This window comes from Mustelus asterias, chromosome 21, assembly GCF_964213995.1.
Source record: "Mustelus asterias chromosome 21, sMusAst1.hap1.1, whole genome shotgun sequence".
Classification (NCBI taxonomy): domain Eukaryota; kingdom Metazoa; phylum Chordata; class Chondrichthyes; order Carcharhiniformes; family Triakidae; genus Mustelus; species Mustelus asterias.
The window spans coordinates 8,580,372-8,598,794 of NC_135821.1; the positions used below are offsets into that span (position 1 = coordinate 8,580,372).

Below are 18,423 nucleotides of genomic sequence, written 5' to 3' on the forward strand. Positions count from 1 at the left end.
TGTGAAAGAAGTGGTTAAATATGGGGTTTAAAATGGAATTATATGGGATTATAATTGGATTTCTGAAGCATTATGAAAGGATTATATGCTGGCTGCTGTGAACAGATTTTAAAGTGTGAATGATGTTACGATTCAGTCAGTGGCTTAATCCTGTGCATGTTATGGGGAAGGTTTAACAATGGGACTCATTCACTCTCTGGATCACACTGAGTTTGTTGATGGTTGATTTTGGGGGTGGTACAGGTTTTCATGGTGTGTACTTATTGATTGGTCGAACATTAGTAGATTGCGGATATTGATTTGTTGATTGCTGTGTTTCAGGAACAGCCTCAAAGTGATTGACTTGATCGATAATGGAGTTTTAAACACAAGTTTAATCCCAGAATCTCTCAACTTTTCAATTGTTTCGAACAAGCAATACAGAGAATGGTTTGACTCCGTGAGCTCAGTGTTAGAACATCATCATATCCAGGAGTGCAAACTTGAACAAGAAATGCAAAAGGTAATCTGTTCCTGCAAGCTTATCAAATAGTGATTCAGAACAGTGAGGGTGAATGGGAAAGGCTTCCGTCCATTGGGATCCTGCACAACGGGGGTGAATGGGAAAGGATTCAGTCCATTGGGATCCTGCACAGTGGGGGTGAATGGGAAGGGGTTTGATCCATTGGGATTGTGTGCAATGGGGAAGGGGTTTGATCCATTGGGATTTGTACAATGGGGAAGGGGGAAATGAGGAGATGTTTTATGACTATTAGAGCTCTGACTGGTTTTGCCTGAAAACCAGATGCTACTTGATCAAGTCTAACTGATTTGTTGATTCTCCGTCTGCCACAGGGTGTTGAGGGTACTGGCCTTGCCTTCATTGCATTCACAGAAGCCATCACACACTTCCCTGCGTCGCCATTTTGGTCTATCTTGTTTTTTCTGATGCTGCTGAACTTGGGGATGAGCACAATGTTTGGAAACATGCAGGGAATTCTCACTCCCCTCCTTGACAACTTCCCCTCTCTGTCTCGAAGGAAGTCCATTTTCACAGGTAATGTGTGCTGGACCAATTGAATCAAGACGGGTAGTAGTTGAATGATAGTTTGTCAAGTACCCAATGCGACCAATGTTAAACATTGTGGACCTGAAAAATCTCTATCCCCATTTCAATTGGCCGTCTTGTCCGATCTGCAGCCTATTTGGTTATTGACCAGTCCATCTTCCTCAAACTCCTCTCCAATTTTGTACCACTGAGCGAGTCTCCCTCACCAGATTCCATTTTCATCTATCCAATTGGAACCAGAAAATTACCTTCATTGGCTTCACCTACTGATCCTACACTGACCGATGTCCCCTAAAAATCTAGCCTTGAACCACTGACCCCCAGCCTCCTATTGCTAATCTACATGCTGCCTCTTGGTGACATCATCCAAAAACAAAGCATCAGTTGCCACATGTTGCTGCCAACAACCAACTTTACTTCACACCTGCCTCTCCCGGTCTTTATGCTGCCTCTCGTAGTCTTTACGCTGCCTCTCTCGCTCTTTACGCTGCCTCTCTCGGTCTTTACGCTGCCTCTCTCGGTCTTTACGCTGCCTCTCTCGATCTTTACGCTGCCTCTCCCGGTCTTTATGCTGCCTCTCTCGATCTTTACACTGCCTCTCCCGGTCTTTACGCTGCCTCTCTCGCTCTTTACGCTGCCTCTCTCGATCTTTACGCTGCCTCTCTCGGTCTTTACGCTGCCTCTCTCGATCTTTACGCTGCCTCTCCCGGTCTTTACGCTGCCTCTCTCGCTCTTTACGCTGCCTCTCTCGATCTTTACGCTGCCTCTCTCGATCTTTACGCTGCCTCTCCCGGTCTTTACGCTGCCTCTCTCGGTCTTTACGCTGCCTCTCTCGGTCTTTACGCTGCCTCTCTCGACCTTTACGCTGCCTCTCTCGCTCTTTACGCTGCCTCTCCCGGTCTTTACGCCGCCTCTCTCGGTCTTTACGCTGCCTGTCTTGGTCTTTACGTTGCCTCTCTCGACCTTTACGCTGCCTCTCTCGCTCTTTACGCTGCCTCTCTCGCTCTTTACGCTGCCTCTCTCGGTCTTTACGCTGCCTCTCCCGGTCTTTACACCGCCTCTCCCGGTCTTTACACTGCCTCTCTCGGTCTTTATGCTGCCTCTCTCGGTCTTTACGCTGCCTCTCTCGATCTTTACGCTGCCTCTATCGGTCGTTATGCTGCCTCTCCCGGTCTTTACGCTGCCTCTCTCGGTCTTTACACTGCCTCTCTCGACCTTTACGCTGCCTCTCTCGACCTTTACGCTGCCTCTCTCGCTCTTTACGCTGCCTCTCTCGCTCTTTACGCTGCCTCTCTCGACCTTTACGCTGCCTCTCTCGCTCTTTACGCTGCCTCTCTCGGTCTTTACGCTGCCTCTCCCGGTCTTTACGCCGCCTCTCCCGGTCTTTACGCCGCCTCTCCCGGTCTTTACGCTGCCTCTCCCGGTCTTTACGCTGCCTCTCTCGGTCTTTACGCTGCCTCTCCCGGTCTTTACGCTGCCTCTCCCGGTCTTTACGCTGCCTCTCTCGATCTTTACGCTGCCTCTCTCGCTCTTTACGCTGCCTCTCGCGGTCTTTACGCTGCCTCTCGCGGTCTTTACGCCGCCTCTCTCGGTCTTTACGCTGCCTCTCGCGGTCTTTACGCTGCCTCTCTCGGTCTTTACGCTGCCTCTCTCTGTCTTTACACTGCCTCTCCCGGTCTTTACGCTGCCTCTCTCGGTCTTTACGCTGCCTCTCTCGGTCTTTACGCTGCCTCTCTCGGACTTTACGCTGCCTCTCTCGACCTTTACGCTGCCTCTCCCGGTCTTTACGCTGCCTCTCTCGGTCTTTACGCTGCCTCTCTCTGTCTTTACACTGCCTCTCCCGGTCTTTACGCTGCCTCTCTCGGTCTTTACGCTGCCTCTCTCGGTCTTTACGCTGCCTCTCTCGGACTTTACGCTGCCTCTCTCAACCTTTACGCTGCCTCTCCCGGTCTTTACGCTGCCTCTCTCGGTCTTTACGCTGCCTCTCTCGGTCTTTACGCTGCCTCTCTCGATCTTTACGCTGCCTCTCTCGCTCTTTACGCTGCCTCTCCCGGTCTTTACGCTGCCTCTCCCGGTCTTTACGGTGCCTATCCTTGTCTTTACGCTGCCTCTCTCGATCTTTACGCTGCCTCTCTCGCTCTTTACGCTGCCTCTCTCGATCTTTACGCTGCCTCTCTCGACCTTTACGCTGCCTCTCTCGGTCTTTACGCTGCCTCTCTCGGTCTTTACGCTGCCTCTCTCGGTCTTTACACCGCCTCTCCCGGTCTTTACACCGCCTCTCCCGGTCTTTACGCTGCCTCTCTCGCTCTTTACGCTGCCTCTCTCGGTCTTTACGCTGCCTCTCTCGGTCTTTACACTGCCTCTCTCGGTCTTTACGCCGCCTCTCCTGGTCTTTACGCTGCCTCTCCCGGTCTTTACGCTGCCTCTCTCGGTCTTTATGCTGCCTCTCTCGATCTTTACGCTGCCTCTCTTGCTCTTTACGCTGCCTCTCTCGGTCTTTATGCTGCCTCTCCCACTCTTTACGCTGCCTCTCTCGCTCTTTACACTGCCTCTGCTTGTCTTCACGCTGCCTCTCCCGGTCGTAATGCTGCCTCTCCCGCTCTTTACGCTGCCTCTCCCGGTCTTTACGCTGCCTCTCTCGCTCTTTACGCTGCCTCTCTCGGTCTTTACGCCGCCTCGCTCGATCTTTACGCTGCCTCTCTCGCTCTTTACGGTGCCTCTCCCGGTCTTTACGCTGCCTCTCTCGCTCTTTACGCTGTCTCTCTCGGTCTTTACGCTGCCTCTCTCGATCTTTACGCCGCCTCGCTCGATCTTTACGCTGCCTCTCTCGGTCTTTACGCTGCCTCTCACAGTCTTTATGCCGCCTCTCCCGGTCTTTACGCTGCCTCTTGTTGCCCATGTCCAAACACACGCCAAATGCGAATACCCCAATGCTCCAAAACCTACATCGGGTCAAAGCCCATTAATGCCACAATATTCAAATTCTCATTCTTGTTTTCAAATCCCTGCCCGACCTCACCGCCCCCCCACCCCCCCTCCCCAGCTATCTTTGTAGTCTCCTCAAGCCCTGCAATTGCCTGAGAATTCTGTTCTTTTCCAATTCTGCCCCCTTGCACATCCGTGATTTAATCATTCCCCCGTTGGCAGCAGTGCCTTGAGGTTCCTCAGCCCTGAGTTCTGAAATTCCCTCCCTAAACCTCACCATGCATCTCTCCTTTCAGACATTCCTTAAAACTCTTTTACCAAGCTTTTGGTCACCTGCCCGAATATCTCCTTGCGTGGCACAAGGCTTTATTTTTGCTTGATAATCATTCTTGTGAAGTGCTTTGGGATATTTACAGTTTTAACGGCACTATATAAATGCAGGTTGTTGCTGTTACTGAACTTAGATTAACCTTCACTTCCCCTTCCACCCCCCCCCGCCCTCACCCCAACCCCCACCACCAAACACATACCAATTCCACACAAATCTCATCTCTGAAGCACAAAATATCTTGTGTAATTTGTTCTGCTTTTGCTGGTTCTCTGTTGTGTATCAATGAGCGGGGGGGGGGGGCGCATTCAGCTCCTCGAAGCTACTTCACCCGTACCCTTGACCCCTCATCATCCTACTTGTCCTTTTTTTCCAGTCTTCTGCTGCACACTGGGATTTATTATTGGGATGATTTTTACCCAGCGGTCCGGAAACTACTTTGTCACCATGTTTGATGATTACTCGGCAACACTCCCTCTGATCTTGGTGGTTCTGTTTGAGTTGATTGCAGTGGCGTGGGTCTATGGAGCTGATAAGTAAGTTCTCAGTCTTTGAGCTCAGGCTCCATTTTCAGCGTTCAGTGTGTCTGTTAATCTTTGTTATCTCTTTCCTATTTCTCCCACTTTCTCTTAGCTCTTTTCCTTTTTTTTGCTAGTTTATTATCTTTTTCACCACATCTTCCCTATCCACATGCTGACTTTTTCATTCACCCTCATCCTGCTGCTGCTTCGAAACTCAGTCCAATCTCAGACTTTGGACAGTTCGGACTCTCTGAGCAGAGGGTGATTGTCATTCCACGGAAGATTCAATCCTACACTTTATTCACTCCCTCTGTCCATTTCAGCTGTCTCCCATCTCCTTTCCCTTCTTTCTGTCTGGACTTTTTGTCTTTAGAATTGCAAGTTGGAGAGCATGTCACAAACTTTTCCTGAGTCAGTCCTTGTACTCTGACAGATTAATGTCTGTGCTGAGGGAATGAGGGAACTCTGGGACTCAGGACAACATCTGGGCCGGTGTTGGGGATTGGTGTTTTATGAGGAAAACAGCCTACAACATGATGTGTATTCCTGCTGTGATCAGGGTCTGGGGACTCCCATTTCAGGCCGCAATGTCTGACACAATGTGTCTGGTACCAAGCGTTAGTGGCCATTTGCTTTATGCCACCTTTGGAGGATGAGGGAGTAAGAGGCTCTTCATGGGGTTGAGTTAAGGCAGCCCCAAAATGAAGATCTTGGCAAAGAAAGACGAACCGAGTCAGCATTGTATGGCAAACTCAATATTCTCTTGTACGCTGTCCCCATCAAAATCAAACACTCGCAGGACAGGTACAGCACGGGGTTAGACACAGAGTAAAGCTCCCTCTACACTGTCCCCCATCAAACACTCCCAGGACAGGTACAGCACGGGGTTAGATACAGAGTAAAGCTCCCTCTACACTGTCCCCCATCAAACACCCCCAGGACAGGTACAGCACGGGGTTAGACACAGAGTAAAGCTCCCTCTACACTGTCCCCATCAAACACTCCCAGGACAGGTACAGCACAGGGTTAGATACAGAGTAAAGCTCCCTCGACACTGTCCCCCGTCAAACACTCCCTGGAGTTATGACTGGATAGTGATGAGAATCTGGACTGTGACTGATTTTGATTTTCTTCCAGCCACTAACTCTCTGGATGGAAGTTCTGAGTGAGTTGTAACTAAGATTGTTTATTGCAGGTTTATAGATGACATCCAAGCTATGACTAATCATCGTCCTGTGGTTCTGTACAAGTATCTATGGAAGTTTCTCTGTCCCTGTATGATGGCAGCTCTGCTCTTGGCCAGTCTGATCCACATGTGCTTCAAGCATCCACAATATCGAGCATGGAACCAAGAGAAGGTACGACCAATCACAGCTTATCTCAGAATCATTTTGGTTAAACCAGAGGGAGGTTCAGTGCAGGGTGGTTTGGTTTGGATGCAGATGGAACTGAGAGTGATGATTATCCCATAGCAGCCGGATTGCTTTACCCTTCACAGCTCTCAGAACAACATTGATCAGAATGGGGTGAAACTGCAACACTGCTGCGCTGGTGAAATTCACATGGATGCATTGGTGGGGCAGAGGGCAAAGGGCAGAGAGCAAAGGGGCAGAGGGCAAAGGGGCAGAGAGCAAAGGGGCAGAGGGCAAAGGGGCAGAGGGCAAAGGGGCAGAGGGCAAAGGGGCAGAGGGCAAAGGGGCAGAGAGCAAAGGGGCAGAGGGCAAAGGGGCAGAGCGCAAAGATTCTTGAACCTTTTGAAAGATGGGAACGGTGTATTGACCGTTGCAGGCAACGTCCACAAATTGTGATGGACAGATACCAAATCACTTCGCATACCTAGCCCCTGGATGTTTAGTGCCTCATGCCCGAGAATAGATTCAAATCACTCCAAATTCATAACAATGTTACTGGAAAAACTCTCATGAGATTCCACTCTGACATACACCATTATGCTTAGAACCCTCCCAAAACCGGTGCAGCATGGGGTTAGATACAGAGTATAGCTCCCTCTACGCTGTCCCCCATCAAACCATAAGACCATAAGATGTAGGAGCAGAATTAGGCCATTCGGCCCATCGAGTCTGCTCCGCCATTCAATCATGGCTGATATTTTTCTCATCCCCATTCTCCTGCCTTTTCTCCATAACCTCTGATCCCCTTATTAATCATGAACCTTATCTATCTTTGTCTTAAAGATACTCAATGACCTGGTCTCCATAGCCTTCTGCGGCAAAAAGTTCCACAGATTCACCACTCTCTGGCTGAAGAAATTCCTCCTCATCTCTGTTTTAAATAATCGTCCCTTTAGCCTGAGGTGCCCTCTGGTTCTAGTTTTTCCTATTAGTGGAAACTTCCTCTTCACGCCCATTCTATCCAGGCCTTGCAGCATCCTGTAAGTTTCAATAAGATCATCCTTCTAAACTCCAACAAGTACAGACCCAGAGTCCTCAACTGTTCCTCATACGACAAGCTCTTCATTCCAGGGATCATTCTTGTGAACCTCCTCTGGACCCTTTCCAAGGCCAGCACATCCTTCCTTAGATACGGGGCCCAAAACTGCTCACAATACTCCAAATGGGGTCTGACCAGAGCCTTATACAGCCTCAGAAGTACATCCCTGCTCTTGTATTCTAGCCCTCTCGACATGAATGCTAACATTGCATTTGCCTTCCTAACTGCCGACTGAACCTGCACGATAACCTTAAGAAAATCTTGAACAAGGACTCCCAAGTCCCTTTGTGTTTCTGATTTCCCCATTTAGAAAATAGTCTATGCCTCCATTCCTCCTTCCAAAGTGCATAACCTCACACTTTTCCACATTGTATTCCATCTGCCACTTCTTTGCCCACTCTCCTAACCTGTCCAAGTCCTTCTGCAGCCTCCCTGCTTCCTCAATACTACTTGTCCTTCTACATATCTTTGTATCATCTGCAAACTTAGCCACAGTGCCTTCAGTTCCTTCCTCCAAATCGTTAATGTATATTGTGAAAAGTTGTGGTCCCAGCACCGACCCCTGAGGCACACCACTAGTCACCAGCTGCCATCCTGAAAAAGACCTCTTTATCCCCACTCTCTGCCTTCTGCCAGTCAGCCAATCCTCTATCCATGCCAGGATCTTACCCTTAACACCTTGGGCTCTTAACTTATTTAACAGTCTCCTATGTGGCGCCTTGTCAAAGGCCTTTTGGAAATCTAAATAAATCACATCCACTGGTTCTCCTTTATCTAACTTCCTTGTTAACTCCTCAAAGAACTCTAACAGATTTGTCAGTCATGACTTCCCCTTGACAAAGTCGTGCTGACTCAGTCCTATTTTATCGTGCACTTCCAAGTACTCCGTGATCTTATCTTTAATAATGGACTCTAAAATCTTGCCAATGATCGAAGTCAGGCTAACCGGCCTATAATTTCCCGTCTGCTGCCCCCCTCCCTTCTTAACCAGCGGTGTTACATTAGCTACTTTCTAGTCCTCTGGGACTCTCCCTGCCTCCAGTGATTGCTGAAAGATCACCACCACTAATGCCTCCACAATTTCCTCAGCTATCTCTTTTAGAACCCTGAGGTGTAGAACAAAGAACAGTACAGCACAGGAAACAGGCCCTTCGGCCCTCCAAGCCTGTGCCGCTACTTGGTCCAACTAGACCAATCGTTTGTATCCCTCCATTCCCAGGCTGCTCATGTGACTATCCAGGTGATTTATCCACCCCTCATGAGACTATCCAGGTGATTTATCCACCTTCAGACCTTTCAGTTTCCCCAGAACCTTCTCCTTAGTGATGGCAAACCATCCCAGGTCAGGTACAGCACGGCATTAGGTACAGAACATAGCGAACGTAGGAACATAGAAATTAGGAGCAGAAGTAGGCAACTTCAGCCCTTCACATTTTGAATCTGCTTTCCATTTAGGTAACTGGGGCTGTAATTTGTGCCTCTGATGTAAATTTGATGCTTTTCAATTTTTCTGCCAAAATGGATAACCTCACTTATTCACATTAAACGCCATCTGCCAAATTTTGGCCCATTCTCCTAGCTTATCTAGATATAGCATGGGGGTAGATACAGAGCAAAGCTCCTTCTACACTGTCCCCCATCAAACACTCCCAGGACAGGTGCAGCACGGGGTTAGATACAGAGCAAAGGTCCTTCTACACTGTCCCCCATCAAACACTCCCAGGACAGGTGCAGCACGGCGTTAGATACAGAGTAAAGCTCCCTCTACACTGTCCCCCATCAAACACTCCCAGGACAGGTACAGCACGGGGTTAGATACTGAGTGAAGCTCCCTCTACACTGTCCCATCAAACACTCCCAGGACAGGTATGGAGTATCCTGTTGCAAAAGGGTGCTCCTTACTGCAGACATGTGCCACACCTGGGATGCTCTGTCCAACTATACCGGATTACTGTTTGTGGTGTATAACTTTGCTTTCATTGGAGCTGCTATATTGACATTTGGAAGTCTGATGGTGATGGGTGGGGCTGTAATTTGTGCCTCTGATGTAAATTTGATGCTTTTGACATTGCTTCTGTTTGAGGTTTATAGCGAGTTCAGTGTAAAATTTTGCTTCTTTGACTTATCCTGTATTTCTAGGCAGAGGAGAAGATGCTGGAGTATCCTAACTGGGCATTGGCCATGATGATCCTCCTAATTATCATCGCCTGTCTGCCCATTCCTCTGATGTACATCCACCGGATGGTGCAGGATAGACTGGAGAGACGCATGGCCTACTCAGCATGTGTCTACATCAGTGGTGATGGAGGTGATGAGTCGACGCTTCCCATGAACGAGGAAGAGGTGTCTGGGAGAAATGGCTACCTGAAGGTTGAGACAGACGAGGACGGGCTTGAAAGAACAGAACTGCTGGCAGAAGAAGGGGATGCATTTGAAATGGATGACCTGTCACAGGACAATAAAGATGAGTTCAGTGCCAAGGTTTAGTAACTCCTGTGGAGTTTGTCTGCCCATTTCAGACACTGCCCTCGGGCCTTCAACATTTAAAAAACAAATGCTGCAAAACATTTTTAATAACAACAGACTCAGTGGAAAAAGAGGTCATTCTCTTTGTGGGGTGCTTGTCCATCTCACTGGACACCAATCTTTCTGCCGGCACGCCAACAGAACACTCGGCTGGTAAACAGGTCCTGGTTTTACTGAAGTTCGAAAACTGGAATTAATTTGTATTGTTTAAAATAATCCAACGATGCAAAAAAAGATTCAAGCACAATGTGAACAATATCACAAATTATCAGAAAGGAGCAACACCAAGAAATAATTTTAACAATCAGTGGGAGATATATTTGCAGTGGGTGTGGAGCGATGGGGTTGGGGAAGAGGGTAGGGATGGGGAGTAACAGTGGGAGTTGGGGTTGGGGGGATGGGGATGGGAATTATAGGTGGAGTGGGGATGATGGGAGGGATCTAGCAACACTCGAAAATAAGAGCCACCCTGATCAAGAACCTGAGATGCTCGATTATGACACTCGAGCAGAACGTTACTTAATTTAGTAAACAGTTGTCTTCCACGCGACAGGATGCAGGGAGGCTTCTAGGACTCAGCCACAGGAAATAACAGGAGGTTGAAAATAGAAGGAAACAGCGAATTTCAGTCTGGTTCCAGATTGCAAATAACAGACTCGGGGAGAGTAACAGAAATGTTGCCGAGGGTGGCTTCATGTAATGAATAGGGTCCCGGAAGGTAACGTATAATATCAATGGCTTTGTGCAGAGTTGTGGCAGAAGGATGAGAGATTCCCTCCCCTAATAATGGGGAAGGTAGGAGCTGGGTGTCTCTCCCACCCCACCCCTCATAATGGGGGAGTTGAAGTTCTCCATTTTATATTTGTTTAATTATTTGATGGGATGTTAGCATTGCTGGCTAGCCCAGCATTTATTGCCTGGACCTAATTCCCTTTGGAAAGGTGGTTGGGAGCTGCTTTCTTGAACCTCTGCGGTCCCTGTGGTGTAGGTACACCCACTGTGCTGTTAGGGAGGGAATTCTAGGATTTTGACCCAGAGACAGTGAAGGAATGGCCGATATATTTCCAAGTCAGGATGGTGTGTGGCTTGGAGGGAAACTTGCAGGTGGTGGCATAAAAAGATCATTGATGAGTTGTTGCAGTGCATCTCGTGAGTGGTATAAACTGCTGCCAGTCTATCTGTCTCTCTAGCTCTCTCCCTATCTCTCTATCAACAATTCCTTGAATTAAGATACTAAGGTAACTAATGGGATTAAAGACTGGCAAGTCCTCTTGGACCTGATGGTTTGCATCTGTATGTGGCTGCACAGAGTGGATGCATTGGTTATAATCTTCCAAAATTCCCTAAGTTCTGGAAAGCTTCCAGCTGAATGGAAAACTGCAAATGAAGGATATATGTTACAAGTTCAAAGAAAGTGACACAATGGGCCGAAGGGCCTCGTGCTGTGCTGTAAAACTCTGTGAAATCATGAGGATGATTCCTGGGATGAAGGGTTGTCTAATGAGAAAAGATGGAGCAGGTTGGGCCTTTACTCACTGAAGCGAAGAAGAATGAGAGGTGATCTTATTGAAACATAAGATTCTGCGGGCACAGATGCAGTTCTGAAATGTTGTTCCCCCTCATTGGGGAGTCTAGAACTAGTAATTAAATAGAAGGGGTCTCCTGAGGAGGGGAAACTTCTTCTATCAAGACAGGTGCTAGTGTATGGAATTCTCTTCTGAGAAGGCAGTGGAGGCTGAGCCATTTGGCACAACGCTGGGTTCAATTCCTGCCTTGGGTGACTGTGTGGAGTTTGCACGTTCTCCCCCGTGTCTGCGTGGGTTTTCTCCGGGTGCTCCGGTTTCCTCCCACACTCCAAAGATGTGCAGGTTAGGTTGATTGGCCATATAAAATTGTCCCTTAGTGTCAGGGACTAGCAGGGTGAATACGTGGGGTTACGGGGATAGCGCCTGGGTGGGATTGTTGATGGTGCAGGCTCGATGGGCCGAATGGCCTCCTTTTGCACTGTTGGGATTCTAAGGCTTGGTTAGACAAATTTCATGTCTTATTCTTTCTTACAGATTGCTCAGTGGAAGTTAAATATTAGTGTTGGCTCCACGTTCACGTTCTGTCTTAGTGAGGACATCAGTCGTTAGCAAGTAGAGGTGCTGGAAAAGCTGCCCACTTTCCCTCTCCGTTCTCTTGTCTTGGCTACTGTTTTTGATTGGAAAGTTTTGACACCACTTTTGACAATGGATCAACATTTAGGCTGTTGTTGGGCATCTGCTTCCCAGGTGTTGATATTAACAGAGCAAACCTTCATGAGGGCTTTGCAATTGTCTTTGAAACATTGCCACTGTGTTCAGGTGGTGGAGGCATCGAATGTTTGAGGTGGTGGATGGGATGCGATCAAGCGGAGCTGTTTTATCCTTGATGGTATCGAGCTTCTTGAGTGTCATTGAGTTGCACACATCCAGGCGAGTGGAGTGTATTCCATCACGCTTCTGACTTGTGCCTTGTCAATGGTTGCCAGGCTTCAGGGAGTCAGGAAATGACATACTCCCCACAGAATTCCCTGCCCCTGATCTGCTCTTATAGCCACAATATTTACATGGCTGATTCAGTTTCTGGTCAATGGTAACCCCCAGGAGATTGATAGTAGAATTTCAGCGATGGTAATACCATTGAATGTCAAGGGGAAGAAGTTAGATTCTCTCTCGTTGGAGATGGTCATTGCCTGACACTTGTGTGGTATGAATGTTACTTGCCACTTATCAGCTCAAGCCTGGACTTTGTCAAGGTCTTGCTGCGTATGGGCACAGACTGCTTCAGTATCTGAGCTGCTGCAAAGGATACTGAACATTCTGCAATCATCAATGAATATCCCCACTTCTGACCCCATGGTGAAAGGAAGGTCATTGACAAAGCAGCTGAAGATGGTTGAGCCGAGAACACTCTCCTGAGGAACTCCTGTAGTGATATTCTGGGGCTGAGATGATTGACATTCAATAACTACAACTGTCTTCCTTTGTGCTCAGTATGACTCCATCCCCTATTGCCACTGACTCTAGTCTTAGTCATTTGGTAGTACAGAACTGGTGCATTCTCCATGGCAATGCCTCTACCAATCAGAGTCCACTTGCCAACCCTTTCCCTTCTCATACAGTATTAATTCTCATTTTCCCTTTAAGCAGGTATTCTTGTGAAATGTCCTGGTGAATGGAAAACTGACAGCTTTGACATTTTTTCAGCAAGACTTAGGACTTATGCCACACTCAGTCACATCTGGCCTTGATGACAAGGGCAGTCACTCTCACCTCATCTTTTGAGTTCACCTCCTTTGTCCATGTTTGGACCAAGGCTGTGTGAGGTCAGAAGCTGAGTGACCCTGGCAGAAGCCAAACTGAACATCAGTGAGCAGGTTATTGCTGTGATAGTGCCACTTGATAGCACTGTCTTCACTGACGATCAAGAGTACGCTGACGGGACAGTAATTGGCTGGGTTGGATTTTTCCTGCTTTTTTGAGTACTGGACATACTTGGACATATTTCCATCTTGTTGGTAGGTGCCAGTGTTGTAGCCAAACTGGAACAGCTTAGCTAGGAGTGCAGCTAGTTCTGGAGCACAAATCTTCAATACTATTGCCAAAATGTCGTCAGGGCCCATAGCTTTTTTTGTATCCAATGCCTTCAGCCATTTCTTGATACCAGGTGCAGTGATTCAAATTGGCTGAAGGCTGGCAGCTGTGATGCCAAGCACCTCAGGAGGAGGCTGAAATGGATCACCTACTCGGCACTCTGAAAATTGTTGCAAATGCTTGAGACATGTCTTTTGTGCTGATGTGCTAGGCTCCCCTACCACTGAGGATGGGGATATTTGTGAAGCCTCCTCCTCCAGTGAGTTATTTAATGGTGCCACCACCTTCACTCCTGGATGTGGCAGGACTGCAGAGCTTTGATCTGTTCTGTTGGTTTTGGGATCACTTATCTCTGTATATCACAAGTTGCTTCTTCTGTTTAGCATGCAAGTAGCCCTGTGTTATAGTTTCACCATTTAGGCATTTTATTTTTAGGTATCCCTCCTGCACTCTTCTTTGAACCAGGGTTGATGATAATGAAGTGAGAGGGGTATATGCTGGGCCATGAAGCTACAGATTGTGGTTGTATACAATTCTGCTCATGGTCCACAATGTCTAATGAATGCCCAATTTTGAGTTGCTAAACCTGTTCCAAATCTATCCCATTTAGAATGGTGTAAATGCCACACAACACGTTGGGGGGTATCCTCAATGTGAACATGGGACTTTGTCTCCACAAGGATTGTGCAGTGGTCTCTTCCCACCAATTATATTATGGACAGGTGTATCTGCAACAGGTAGATTGGTGAGGATGAGATCAAGTAAGTTTTTCCCTCTTATTGGTTCCCTCATCACCTCCCACAGACCCAGTCTAGCAGTAACATCTCCTTTAGAACTCCTCTATCTTGGTCGGTATTGGTATTACTGAGCCACTCTTGATGGTGGACATTGAAGTCCCCTAGCAGGATACACTGTGCCCTTGCCACCCTTGGTGCCTCTTCCAATTAGATTTCAGAATGGGGGGCACTGATTCAGCATCTGAGGGGGAGGGTGATAGGTGGTAACCAGCAGGTTTCCTTTCTCACATTTGACCTGATGCTGGGGTCCAGAGTCATCACTGAGTCTCTCAGGGCAGCTCCCCCTCGATTGTATAGCACTGTGCCACCAGCGTCTGATGAACTAGTCCTGCTGGTGGGGACAGGACATACCCAGGGATGGTGATGGAAGTTCTGGAAAATTGGCGGCATGGTATCGTAGAAACATAGAAAAACTACAGCACAATACAGGCCCTTCAACCCACAAAGTTGTGCCGAACATGTCCCTACCTTAGCGATTACGAGGCTTACCTATAACCCTCTATCTTACTAAGTTCCATGTACTTATCTAAAAGTCTCTTAAAAGACCCTATCGAATCCGCCTCCACCACCGTTGCTGGCAGCCCATTCCACGCACCCACCACCCTCTGAGTGAAAAACTTACCCCTGACATCTCCTCTGTACCTACTCCCCAGCACCTTAAACCTGTGTCCTCTTGTGGCAACCATTTCAGCCCTGGGAAAAAGCCTCTGACTATCCACTCGATCAATACCTCTCAACATCTTATACACCTCTATCAGGTCACCCCTCGTCTCTCCAAGGAGAAAAGGCCGAGCTCACTCAACCTATCCTCATAAGGCATGCTCTCCAACCCAGGCAACATCCTTGTAAATCTCCTCTGCACCCTTTCTATGGCTTCCACATCCTTCCTGTAATGAGGTGACCAGAACTGAGCACAGTACTCCAAGTGTGGTCTGACCAGGGTCTTATATAGCTGCAACATTAACTCACGACTCCGAAACTCAATTCCTCGATTGATGAAGGCCAGTACACCATACGCCTTCTTAACCACAGCCTCAACCTGCACAGCTGCTTTGAGCGTCCTATGTACTCGGACCCCAAGATCCTTCTGATCTTCCACTCTGCCAAGAGTCCTACCATTAATATTATATTCCGCCACCCTATTTGACCTACCAAAATGAACCACCTCACACTTATCTGGGTTAAACTCCATCTGCCACTTCTCCGCCCAGTCTTGCATCCAATCAATGTCTCGCTGCAACTTCTGACATCCCTCCACACTATCCTCAACACCTCCAACCTTTGTGTCATCAGCAAACTTACCAACCCGTCCCTCCACTTCCTCATCCAGGTCATTTATAAAAATCACAAAGAGTAAGGGTCCCAGAACAGATCCCTGGGGCACTCCACTGGTGACTGACCTCCATGCAGAATATGACCCATCTATAACCACTCTTTGCCTTCTGTGGACAAGCCAGTTCTGGATCCACAAAGCAATGTCCCCTTGGATCCCATGCCCCCTCACTTTCTCAATAAGCCTTGCATGGGGCACCTTATCAAATGCCTTACTGAAATCCATATATACTACATCTACTACTCTTCCTTCATCAATGTGTTTAGTCACATCCTCAAAAAATTCAATCAGGCTCGTAAGGCATGATCTGCCTTTGACAAAGCCATGCTGACTATTCTTAATCATATTATACCTCTCCAAATGTTCATAAATCCTGCCTCTCAGGATCTTCTCCATCAACTCACCAACTACTGAGGTTAGACTCACCGGTCCATAATTTCCAGGGCTATCTCTACTCCCTTTCTTGAATAAAGGAACAACATCCACAATCCTCCGAAACCTCTCCCGTCTCCATTGATGATGCAAAGATCATCACCAGAGGCTCAGCAATCTCCTCCCTCGCTTCCCACAGTAGCCTGGGGTACATCTCATCCAGTCCCGGCGATTTATCTAACTTGATGCTTTTCAAAAGCTCCAACACATCCTCTTTCTTAATATCTACATGCTCAAGCTTTTCAGTCCGCTGCAAGTCTGCACTACAACCACCAAGATCCTTTTCCATAGTGAATACTGAAATAAAGTATTCATTAAGTACCTCTGCTATTTCTTCCGGTTCCGGTTCCATACAAACTTTCCCACCGTCACATTTGATAGGTCCTATTCTTTCACGTCTTATCCTCTTGCTCTTCACATACTTGTAGAATGCCTTGGGGTTTTCCTTTATCATTTGGTGAGTATGACTGACAGGCTGTTTGACACTGGGCAGAAGATGCGGTTGTCATTTCTGGTGCTTGGGTTGATGCCGAGTTTTCATTCCAGTTTTACTCCTGCTGACTTTCTTGCAGCGATTTTATACAACTGAATGTCTCACTTGGCCATTTCAGAGGGACAATTCAGAGTCACCCACATTATTGTGGGTTTGGAGTCACACATAGGCCAGACCAGGTAAGGATGGCAGATTTCCTTCTGAAAGGAGGTGAGTGAACCAGATGGGATTTTACCCCTAGCTGAGGCTAGGGGAGAAAAAAACCAGAGGGCATGGGTTAAGGGGGAAAGGAGAAAAGTTTAAAGGGAATATTAGGGGGGGCTTCTTCACGCAGAGAGTGGTGGGAGTGTGGAATGAGCTGCCGGATAAAGTGGTAAATGCTTTTAACATTTAAGAAAAACTTGGACGGGTTCATGGATGAGAGGGGTGTGGAGGGATATGGTCCAAGTGCAGGTCAGTGGGACTAGGCATAAAATGGTTCGGCACAGACAAGAAGGGCCAAAAGGCCTGTTTCTGAGCTGTAATTTTCTATGGTTCTAAAGTCTTGCCTCCATCGCGAAGCTGAACAAAAGGACAGCATTTGTGGTTCAAAAGGGAACGAATTGTTTGGCTGTCAGGCTGTGTTGCTCTTTTATTTCCTGAGGTGGGAAATGGGACGAATTCTCTCACAAGAGAATAAATTATGCAATGGGAGACATTGAGAGCAAGTTATCCAATCGTTGTCATATTGTTCATTGTGACAAGTTGGAGTTAGCCTGTTGCAGACTTTCAATGTTTGAGTGTTGCTGTGAGTGTGTGGTGTGCATGCATAAGTGTATGTGTGATTTTGTGTTTGCACAACCGTGTCCATACATGTATGTGTATTGACACAGATGTACATTTATCCTCTTTCTACATAAATACAATTCTTTCCTCCTCTCTCAGTGGAGAGTCCAGCTATTCGAGTTCCAGCTGCTAACTCTTAACAAAAGTGTTTCATCTGTGCTCTACCTGACCCATTTCATGAGAAAATACTGAGTATGTTTGTAGAGTATTGCAAGTAAAATAAAATGGTTACATGTACAGACAAATGGGAAGTTGTGATTTGTCAGTGATTTTTCTAGAATTGTCTCATAAGGAGAGAACCAGTCTTAATAATGACAGCTTTGTGGCCTTGGTACTGTCCAAAATGTTTCACATTAAAATGGAAGATTTCACCATCAGATGTTCTGATCTTTCAACAGTCCCGGAGAATCTTTCAATCCATCTGAATAGGCTAGTGGTGGGAACTCTGCTCTGACAGTGCGGCACTCCCTCAGTACTGACAATTTGACAGTGCAGCACTCCCTCAGTACTGACCCTCTGACAGTGCAGCACTCTCTCAGTACTGACCCTCTGACAGTGCAGCACTCCCTCAGCACTGACCCTCTGACAGTGCAGCACTGACTCTCTGACAGTGCGGCACTCCCTCAGTACTGACCCTCTGACAGTGCGGCACTCCCTCAGTACTGACCCTCTGACAGTGCAGCACTCTCTCAGTACTGACCCTCTGACAGTGCAGCACTCCCTCAGCACTGACCCTCTGACAGTGCAGCACTCCCTCAGCACTGACTCTCTGACAGTGCGGCACTCCCTCAGTACTGACCCCTCTGACAGTGCGGCACTCCCTCAGTACTGACCCTCTGACAGTGCAGCACTCCCTCAGTACTGACCCTCTGACAGTGCGGCACTCCCTCAGTACTGACCCTCTGACAGTGCGGCACTCCCTCAGTACTGACCCTCTGACAGTGCGGCACTCCCTCAGTACTGACCCTCTGACAGTGCGGCACTCCCTCAGTACTGACCCTCTGACAGTGCGGCACTCCCTCAGTACTGACCGCCTGACAGTGCAGCACTCCCTCAGTACTGACCGTCTGACAGTGCAGCACTCCCTCAGTACTGACCCTCTGACAGTGCAGCACTCCCTCAGTACT

At 47.8% G+C, this 18,423-nt stretch overlaps 2 protein-coding genes across 7 annotated transcripts in view; one reads left to right on the plus strand and one right to left on the minus strand.

Moving 5' to 3' along the window:
* LOC144509099 (sodium-dependent neutral amino acid transporter B(0)AT2-like) overlaps window positions 1-17,547 on the plus strand; it is a 48,306-nt gene extending 30,759 nt beyond the window's left edge. For 4 of the 6 annotated variants that reach the window (XM_078237451.1, XM_078237453.1, XM_078237454.1 and 1 more), the window contains 5 exons: window positions 322-502; window positions 835-1,036; window positions 4,678-4,837; window positions 6,018-6,180; window positions 9,413-10,138. In XM_078237451.1, coding sequence (XP_078093577.1) covers window positions 322-502; window positions 835-1,036; window positions 4,678-4,837; window positions 6,018-6,180; window positions 9,413-9,760 — 1,054 coding nt within the window. In that variant the 3' untranslated portion in view covers window positions 9,761-10,138. Of the gene's footprint in view, window positions 1-321; window positions 503-834; window positions 1,037-4,677; window positions 4,838-6,017; window positions 6,181-9,412 lie in introns of all 6 variants that reach the window. The other 2 variants (XM_078237452.1, XM_078237450.1) reach the window with 1 other exon arrangement.
* LOC144509465 (uncharacterized) lies at window positions 1,251-3,947 on the minus strand. Its single transcript, XM_078238375.1, has 5 exons — window positions 3,866-3,947; window positions 2,978-3,292; window positions 2,312-2,704; window positions 1,577-2,173; window positions 1,251-1,270 (listed from the first exon to the last, which is right to left on the minus strand). Exons 1-5 carry the CDS (start codon window positions 3,945-3,947, stop codon window positions 1,251-1,253), a joined length of 1,407 nt encoding a protein of 468 aa, XP_078094501.1.
* Window positions 17,548-18,423: the final 876 nt, after the last annotated feature.

Coding starts and splice junctions, on each gene's coding strand:
- LOC144509465 (XM_078238375.1), bottom strand. CDS start 3,947: ATGGGCAACAAGAGGCAGCGTAAAGACCGGGAGAGGCGGCATAAAGAC. Junction 3,293..3,865: donor TAAAGACCGAGAGAGGCAGC/GTAAAGATCGAG, acceptor GGCGGTGTAAAG/ACCGAGAGAGGCAGCGTAAA. Junction 2,174..2,311: donor TAAAGAGCGAGAGAGGCAGC/GTAAAGAGCGAG, acceptor GTAAAGATCGAG/AGAGGCAGCGTAAAGACCGA.